Below are 10000 nucleotides of genomic sequence, written 5' to 3'. Positions count from 1 at the left end.
AAAAACTGCAGAAAGAGTCAGGAACCCACAGGAGGGGGTAAAGGAGGTGAGGGGGTGGGGGCAGAAAGTGGAGACGAAAGCGGACGACAGGACATTGTTAATGTTAAAGAGCTGGAGAGGATGTGAAAGGGGAAATTTTAGAGAAGAAAATTTTCCGTCGCTATCTGGATTCTAACCCGGGATGTATTGAATGCGAGGCGAACACCTTAACGTCTAGACCACCAGAGCGTTGTATTTTCCCGTGTGCTGTAGCTGCTCTTGGGCAATTCAGAAACTGAAGAATGTTGCATATTGATATGGCGAATGGAACGCGGAGATCATGGCCTGTTGAAAAAAAAAAGATAAGCAATTGTACAGCGCTCTGTATTTCCTTTTGTGTGAGTCAGAGGCAACCTTCCTCTTACCAAAAAGAGAGATAAACAGACAAAGGTGGGAGGTTGGCGGGTGCTCTGGTGTGGTTTGCTTCTTCTTTCCCATCGACCGTCTATTGTCCTGACCTCTCCTCCTTCTTTTTCATGTTTGTTATTCTCTTGTAACACCTCTAATCTTCGGCACTTATATGACCTTATTGTGTTGCAAGTGCCGTAAAACTCTTACTAAAACTAAAAAGAGACAAACAAACAGACAAAAACAAAAACAAAAATAAAACTGATAGCGGGGAAAAACTAGCTCTTTCATGGTTTAGAATTTGTTCTCGCTGTGTATAGCCACTACTAGAAATAGCGGGTTGATAATGAGTAGCACTGGATTAATCTTACTTCTGTGGTCTTCCTGTGTGTTTTTGTTGTTTTTTAAATCTGTCTTGTTTTTATTCCATGCTTTATGACATTGATAACCATCGCTGTTCCAAAAAATAATACAAATAACCAACAAATACTGGTGGGAGGTTGGCGGGTGCTCTGGTGTGGTTTGCTTCTTATTTCCTATCAAACATCTAGCGTCCTTATCTCTCCTCCTTTTTTGTTTGTTACTCTCTTGTAACACCTCTAATCTTCGGCACTTATATGACCTTATTGTTTTGCTTGTGCCGTAAAACACTTACTAAAACTAAAACAAGACATATTTTGTTTTCTGCATGATCAGTATGTTCACAATTTTTGTAATCAGACTATTACAAGATTGAGTAAAGTTAATTTCATGTCTAATACCTTTCCTGGTTATTATTATTCTGCTTTCAGGCTTATGCCTCTGGTTGTGATATCGTGATTCTTGCCAGCAACTTCCAGCGAGTGGTCACCATCCCCGGGGTGTTGCGAGGGAGCATCAAGGTCAGCTGTGTCGATTGCTCCACGGACACGGGAAAGGTAGCTTTTCTTTGACTCGCTCCTTATAGACTATGACGAACTGACTGATTACTCCTGTATCTTCCTCATCACTCTGCCTTTATAAATACTCAGACTATTCTGATTCAGACTTTTGGAACCAGTGTCCATGTTTTGGTCTGACATTCTTCTCTCTCTCTCTCTCTCTCTCTCTCTCTCTCTCTCTCTCTCTCTCTCTCTCCCTCTCTCTCACTCTCTCTCTCTCTTTCTCTCACTCTCTGTCTCTCTCTCTGTCTCTCTGTCTCTCTGTCTGTCTCTCTCTCTCTCTGTCTCTCTCTGTCTCTCTCTCTCTCTCTCTCTCTCTCTCTCTCTTTTTTTTTTTCTTCAATTTTTAGATTGCACGTTCAGTTTCTTTTCATTTGAGTAATCCTATGTGATATACTTTGCTAAACAAATAGGTAAATCAGAAGACAAAACTTAACATATGTACAGTACAGGTTTTCGCCAGTGGAAGAAATTACGTCCAGGATGGTAGAAAATTTCTTACTCAATGAATTAATCTTGAAATGCTACAAAATAAAGGTATCATTTTCCATTATAGATCTGATAAAAGGTTGGCACAAGGTGGAATGCTTTTGACTTTAAAAAAAAAAAATATATATATTATGGTTTATGTTAGAGGGTTCGGTGGCGGAGCAGAGCGGTTAGTGCACTCGTCTCCGAAGCGGAAAGTCTGGGTTCGAGCCTCGGTTTGGACACAGATTTTTTTCGCCCCTTCCTGCCTACCCAGCAGTAATGGGTACCTGATTGACTTCGAGTTGGGGAAGTAAAGGCGGCGTGGAAAGGAACTGGCCACCCTTCCACAATATGCAGAAAGCCCAGGAAGTTGTCTCACTAACAAGGCAACCCTCAATGTCCGGATCGGACGCGGGAACAACTTTTCTTTACTCCACGCTTTTGTAGATCATTGTGATGGGAATTTTGCTGGCATTTTTGTACGCACTGGAGATCTTAAGCATTGACAAATGAAACAAATTCAGCACCCGGTGCCAAATGTAATGTTTTCAATGATCACTCTGTTCAGTTTCCTTGTTTTTCTTAAATTACAATACAGATTTGATTGTTTTTTAACTACATTTATTATTTTGTAACTTATTCTGCTCTTTCAGATTGCTGCTAGTTTTGGGAAAAAAATCCACATCTTTGAACCTACGCCTTCCAATACAGACAGCAGCCATGTAAGTTTGGTGTTTAGTCGTTTAAGCAGTTTATAGCTGGTTTTGCTGGCAAATTATAAGTTCAGAGTTTCATTTTTCTCATATTGCTTTGTAATGCTTTTTTTTGTTTTATCACATTCAATTTTCTTCTTGGTTTTCACCTTTTGTTTTGCATTAACTGGCATGGATTTCATCTCAGTGGTCAGAGTTTCTATGTGTGTGAAGCTCTCACATTTTGCACTCTGTGTCAGTCTAGGATAGACTTGATGAATGCAGTTTTTCAATTACGGTCACAGAATCATTTGCGCTATGTGAACTTTCATTGCATGAAGATTGGTAAAAGGATCATTTACATCGTTTTATATTTTGATTTGTTTTGGGGAGTGGCTTCGATGGGTTTCAGTGAGAAAGAAATCTAAATTATATTGAGCATGAAGAATCTGGTATTTCTCTTCTGTTTTCCTGTTAGAAATACGTGTGAATCGTAGAAATATAGGTTGTATTCCTAATGTTTTATTTATTTAGGTTGTAGTACCATTTCTGAAGAGATGACCTTGACCTTGACCATTAATGTAATTCTGAAGATCTAAATTGTGTCAATGTGGGCATAAAATCACCTGCCTCAAAGGGGAGGGGGGGCGTTTTGGAGATACATATCTTTCATAGCTTTTTGAGGTTTGATTGAGGCCTAGCTGGTGTCTATCTGATGACAATATTTTCGTTAAGCCATCAATATACAAGCAGAAATATTATCTCAAAGTTAATGGCTATTGTTTGGGGAAAGCGATGGGACATTTGAAATGTGTTAGACAGAAGTAAATTTTAAAAAAGCTTAAAGAAAAGAAAAAAACCCAGTAGCTTGAGATCATAATATGAATGATGAGGATTTATTGTTTTCTCTCATTTACATATGTTGTTTTTAGAGTTTCTACAAAACTGTTTTATCTTCCTCATTAACAAAATATTAAATGATCGTCTGTTTTAAATAAACCTACGGCTCAATGTTTTGTGAGAAGATGGCCTTTTTTTTAAATTTCAAAGTCTTGGATTGAGATATTGATGTTTTGTTTTCAAAACCTATCATTTATACCAATATAGTTTTGCGTCAGAGATGTAAGCGTGCCTACTTTAATACTTTTCTGCCATTTTTAGCCCAAATTGTTATGGGGAAAAAATGATAAACATATACAAGGAAAAAGAGTTTTGAAAAGTCCTGAACTGCAGAATCATGATTTGACAATCAACATTTAAAATTATAGTTTTACATTTTACTTCAGGCTGCTTTCATCTCCACTTGATGCTAAAACCTTTTTTTTTTTAAATTGGGAAAATACAAGGTATAGGAACTTGTTTGTATGATTTATGTTTACACTGCACTTTTTCTTTGAGAAAATACCAGATGTAGGGACTCTATTGTATGATGTATGTTTCACTTTTTGAATCTTTTAAATAGGAGTATTTTTACTCACCAGTGCTTTTTTTAAATAGAAAAACTGTCTTGTAGGTTTGTTGACTGTTATCATGGGCAGACTATTTTTTTTAAAAATTACCGCTTGTTTCTCTTTAGTCTGAATGTTTTCTGTTGTTTTACTCACACTTGTTGCTATGAATTTTGTCCCATAGCCCTCTCCTAGTGGGAGTAAAACTAATGTTGGCAAGGTTTGTTGGTGATGGATGTTGCTACGTTATTTTCATCGTTTTCCTCACCCCCACCCCTTCCCTCCCCTCCCCCCTACTATTTAGTCAGTGGTCTTCTGTTTGGGGAATGGGACATTTAGATTTTTAGGATGACAAAGATATTCCTGCATTTCAATGATGTATTCGCTGGTTGTAGCAACTCGCTAGCTCCTGTATGTGCAAGAAGACTGTGTAGGTGTTGGTCTCATCGTCTGTAGTAGTAACTTTTGATGTTTTCTTTGTGCCATGAGACGAATATTAACAATAGTTCGTCCATCAGTGTCTGGCAGTGACCAATGTATCCTCAGAGGAGAAGAAAAACAGAAAAAAAATAAGGTTTAAGACAATTTGTGGCTTGTTCTATGGCCAGTGAGACCAATCCTGATACAAGAGTTCGCCATATTATTTTGAGCCTATAAATGTTTTATTTCCACTTGTGGATGCGCGCAGCTTGCGGGGGCTTCGCTCTTGTCTTCAGCATTTGTTTTTCACGAAGCCTCATATTATTTACTTTGATGAGACCAGTACGTATGAGATAACGCAGAAGATATTTCAATCCAGATAAATGACATGCAACTACATAAGTCTCTTAACTGTTTGATTCTTTCCTGTGTTTTGTTGATAAGTTGACTTCTAATGTAGAATAGTATTGTTGTAATGAGTTTGATAAAATAGGTATGTTTTAAAACAAAGCAGGTTTTCTCATGGGTAGGGGGTGGTGTTTGTAAGGATTGGATAATTTCGCTTTCAAGACAAGCATGTGACATATATGAGCGATATGATTTAGTCGTTTTGCTTGCTTATTTCAGAATCCCCTGCCTTTAGATAAAATTTGAGCTGCCTAATTGTGTGTATAAAGTTCATATTTTGACAGTGTACACCATTAGGGAATATGGAAAAAGGCATGATAGTTAATATTTTACTGTTTGTTCATATCCCCACCATCTTAGACCTCTATGTAAAGAAAAGTGATTAAAATGATAGGGGAGAGGGTGTTCCTGTTTCTGTTGGTGTCGCATTTAGTTCAACACCTCATGGTGGTGTCCTGAGCATAAATGACGACAGGGTGTAGAACATCGTGGGTATCACTTGATGATCTTTGAAATGTTTATGGTATTGCTATGCCATGTGTGTGGGTTCTTGACTCGATATTGTGATGGGTTACATGTAGTCTGGACCTGTCTTGCGTTCTTTGCTCTGTGATCCCAGAAAAAAAAAAGTTGCGTGTTTCCCTGCTTTTTTTTCTTCCCAACTCTTGTCTAGTTTCGACACATATATTCATCTATCTACCTTTGTTGCTGCCCTAAACGCCAGATGGCGTAATGGGTAGTAAGTAAAAAAGTAATTCATCTATCAACCCACGTGCCTTTAGCACAACATCCCAACGCTAAAGCTTAGGGCTAAGACTCTTGTCTTGCTTTTGACCTCTACCCAAGGAGGTTATACAGTGGTGTAAGGTCCTTGCCTCTACCCTGGTCCTGACCAATTGGCAACATTCTTGTTCTCGTTACATCTTCGGAGTATGTTGACTAAATGAAAATTTAAGAAGAAAAACAATTGTTTAATTTCACTTTATTGATCCCCATACAAAATTTGTTTTACAATGGAGTACATAAGTACTCAAATACATTGATACATTGATGCATGGATAAAGCACAATACCACAGACAAGACCACCAGAGCCCCCTACATCTGCTTCAGGGATTCCCGTTTGTTTTTGTCCACGCAGCTTTGAAAACCTATACTAAGTAGCTGATGCTCACAATTTTTTTGAAGTTAAATAATTTTTTTTTTAATATCTCAATTCTGGGGTATTTTATAATTATACATAGCAACTGAAGCCTACAATATTATCATTCGTAAGCTCAAAATAATGAAAATCCGGCTTTTTCATGTTTGTAGTAATACCGAATGCTACTTTTCTTTAGATTTTTAGATATATGTATATAGATGGATATAAATACCATGGTTTTATTCTTCATTCCTTGATGTTCCTATATCAAGTCATCAAATAATGTAGGCAAAAATGCTACGTAGAAAAATGTATATTGCCTGTCTTAGGTTTCTTTTGATATGTGTATAATATAACCACCTCCCAATACTATGTTTTATTTAATTTCTTTTTTTTTAAACGCTGAGTGAAATCATATCAATCTTTACTTGTACAATTGCTTTGGTTTGAAAGCTGTTGTGCTATATATAAAAAGGAAGTCAGGAAGTCAAAGCTGTGACCCTACTCTTTTATAACATAACTCACAGATTATGTCATGAACGGCCTCCATTGATTTTGGCAGTTGTTGTCAGCTGCTGTTCAGTTAGTTCTGAAACTGAGAGAATTGGAAGCACTCTTTCCCTGCCCTCAGTCTGTATGCAAAAGGCTTCCTGTCTTGATTGATAAGTCTCAGAAGCTGCCTTATTTAAACTAGTTTTTACTGTCTGAGGTATCATTAATGACCTCTGTTTGCTTTTGGAGAATAAAAGAGTTTGAAACTCCATAAGTTATCTTTTCTTAAAGAGGAATTGTAATCTCATATACATGGCAAGAGATGCAGGTTCCCCTCTCTCACATCCGCACCGATTTTGGCATTTGATATGGGTCGTTAGAAGCATGGTCTTTTAGATCCTGCCCGTTGCCTCCTCTGATCCCTCCCTTTTCCTCCCTATTTTTGTCTCTTCTCCCCATGATAATATTAAATGAGAGTTAGGGTTGTTATGGCAGAAACTCATAACAAATGATATTTTTCTGCTTTGTGTTAGTGCGAACAAGTCATAAAGTAGAGAGGCATATAATAATAATAATAGATAGCATTTGTACAGCGCAAATCCCCGCTCAACAGCAAGCTCTGTGTGCTTCACAATCTATACTAATGATTGATACTATTTTTGGCAACGAGTAAATTTATAATAATATTATTGTAGATATAAATGCATGAATGGGAGCTGCTTCATAGTAACTGAAGAATTATTGAAGTAACAAAGCATATTTTGTTGTAATAATGCAAGGTCACTTAAATTAAAATGTTTTTTAATGCCATGAAGTGCCAGCAAAGAATATTCAGTTGGACTGCAATATATTTTTAGATTTGATCATTCAAATTAACAAAAATAAATAATGTTCTTTCGGATGTATAAGCCTCAGTACATGGTGGTGGGCTATCTTTTAAGTAAAGTACCACCTTTTTAGGAGTCAAGACATGCCACTTTACAAAACAAAATAATCCGTCCCGAATCACGGTGCTTCTACGTTTGTGCGTCAATGAAAATAACAGACACTGGTGTGGTATGTTTAAAGTTGTAACATTGTTAAAAACTTTCTTTGGCTGTTCTTCATCTATTATTTAGATGTATGTAATATGGTTCACTCAGTCAGCTGCCTTGGGGTATGTGTTTATCTCTGAATATGACCCAACTAAAAAGTTTTTTTTTTTTTTTTAAAGAACACAATTGAACTCATAAACACCTTTTTAAGAGTTAATTCCAACTGTGGTTAAACAGTTTTCACCCTTGAAAACAAAAGTTTTGTGGTCACAAAATATTTCTTTTAATTGTCTCATCTGAATTTACATCAGTGTACTTAAAGAGTGGCCATTTCGTTTTCTTGATGCCTGAAAAATAATGGACCAAGCTAAGAACTTTTTGAACTTTCTTGCAAGAAGAACACAATGATCTCCAAGTATATATATAGATATTGAAGAGAGTTCATTGACAGTATGTTTAAACTCATCATTCTAAAGGAAAATTTCTCATGATGCTCTGTTTAGTGCAAAACTAAACAGTACAGTAAGATGACATTATCAGTTGTTGAGACGGATATTTGGAGAAGACCAGTTCTTGTGACAGGCAAGGGTATGTTTCGCAAAACTTCAAATCTTTGACAAACTGTTGTGCAAAACATGCAGTCAAGATGAATGCTATGTTTCTCTATAATGAGAGGATAGATGTATGGTGGTCTTTTACAATGTAGTTATATTTAGTGAAATGTTAACAGATGCATTGCTGTTTTGTTGCCATATAATATTCTAACTTTGCATGTTTGAGACTTTTTCTTTTTCGTTCTGTGACTTTCATTGTATGTGACTGTAAAGGAAAAGTTAGGCAAAATATATTTTTATTTACTTCCAATATGTTCTTTAAAATCAGTGATAGCACACATGAAATGGTTTTTTTACATGCTGGTTTTTGCCTGTCCATTGTTATGTGTTTCCTGAAGTGTTTTGGTCCCATTTTCCTCTTTTCATATATATCCATCCCTCTGTCATGCAACCCTACCTTTTCTTCTCTTTTCTTTAACTTTCCATATATTTGGGGGGGGGGGGGGGGGGGAGACAGGAGATATAAAATACAGATGCTGGTTATCTTTGGAGAGTAACAAGAGAGTATTATATATTTTTTACACATATTTTACCCAGTTGTCAATGGGTCTGCTAATTTGTTGCAACGACTTTGAAAGTCACTGCCTTCCAGGGACTCTTGCATTTTCAAGAGCAGATTGTTGTTTGTTTGTTTTCTTTCAAGCTAACTCTTTTTGATGGTGAGGCATCAGATCATGTGTTTGATCATATCTTCATGCTTTGTCTAGTGCTTCGGCTAAAAAAAATGTATGAGATGTATATATCACATATAATGCAGTGGGTTCAGGGGATAGGGTAGTTTGTAAGCGCAAAGTTGTTGTTTTTAGTATGTAATATGTTGCTTTGTAGTGACACGCATGACTAGCCTAATATCCATCTGCTCCCTGCAGAAATTGGATTACCGCTGGTTCCCCACTGCTGAGTTGGATGCTGACTGCTACGTGAGATGTCTCAGCTGGAATGTAGAAGGTAGGTTGGGTTTTTTTTTGGGGGGGGTTCCTTTTTTTTAGGGGGAGGGGGAGGAGGGAAGTTGTTTTTTTTTAAAGGGTTTTAAGAAAAATTATGTGCTGGGTTTCCCTGCTGGTCTCGAAGGGAAAGGTTTTAATCTTTTGGTAGAACACCTGGCTCAAAGCAAATGTTTGAAGAAGGAAGAGAAAAATTCGGACTCCACTTACATTCAAATGTTCAGCTTCTACATTTTAAGTTTGTTCAAACTGATGCGGGTGGGTGGGTACGGGTGCTCTGGTATGGTTTGCTCCTTCTTTCCTATCAAACATCTTTCGTCCTTATCTCTCCTCCTCCTTTTTTGTGTATGTTACTCTCTTGTAACTCCTCTATTCTTCGGCACTTATATAACCTTATTATGTTGCAAGTGTCATAAAACTATTACTAAAACTAAAACTGATCAGGTAGTTTTTGATTTCCCACATAGACAGCTTTATGACGATTTGAGAAAAAAATATGTTATATTGTGTAATATGCAACGTTAGAAAGTATTTGTTACTTATCTTCTTTGTTTCAATTGCTGTCTAGAAAGTGTGTATTGGAGACAGGTGTAGAAATTTGAAACTGACGCGTGGAACTTGATTAGGTGTTTTATTCGATTTTGAGAATAAGGTTACGACTTCTCAAAGGAGAGCAAGGTGCCCGTTACAATTTCTTATGGGAAATCATGAACCTGTTGGCCTGTTCTGTTAAAGAAAGAATTGTTGGGGATTTTTTTTCCAAGAGAAAATTCAAAATGTCACATGGCCGCCGGCGCCCTCCCCCCCCCCTCCAACAGGGCAGTGCTACTGACTGAAGTGTCTGTAGGCCATTCCAAAGAGGGGATATTATCATGTTCTTATGCACAGTAGAATTGTAAATGGACTGATTTACAAATGTCATGCTCATACTGTGCTGGAACTACTGCTTTTTCTGTCCTCATCCTTACTATCGTCATTTTCCTCTACTTCTTTTGTATGTTTGTCACTCTCTTGTGAACTGTTTTTTC

The 10000-nt window shown here is 37.1% G+C and overlaps 1 protein-coding gene across 1 annotated transcript in view; it reads left to right on the top strand.

Moving 5' to 3' along the window:
- Positions 1-10000, top strand: part of LOC101847815 (dmX-like protein 2) — a gene marked incomplete in the record, with an annotated part of 126185 nt that overhangs the window by 42264 nt on the left and 73921 nt on the right. Inside the window, 4 exon segments of the mRNA XM_035969182.1 lie at positions 1179-1304; positions 2432-2500; positions 4103-4138; positions 8898-8976. Of these exon segments, the coding sequence (XP_035825075.1) occupies positions 1179-1304; positions 2432-2500; positions 4103-4138; positions 8898-8976 (310 nt within the window).

Source organism: Aplysia californica, unplaced genomic scaffold, assembly GCF_000002075.1.
Source record: "Aplysia californica isolate F4 #8 unplaced genomic scaffold, AplCal3.0 scaffold00124, whole genome shotgun sequence".
Lineage (NCBI taxonomy): Eukaryota > Metazoa > Mollusca > Gastropoda > Aplysiida > Aplysiidae > Aplysia > Aplysia californica.
Note: the sequence above shows the minus strand (reverse complement) of the source record. Positions and strands in the feature narration are given on the sequence as shown.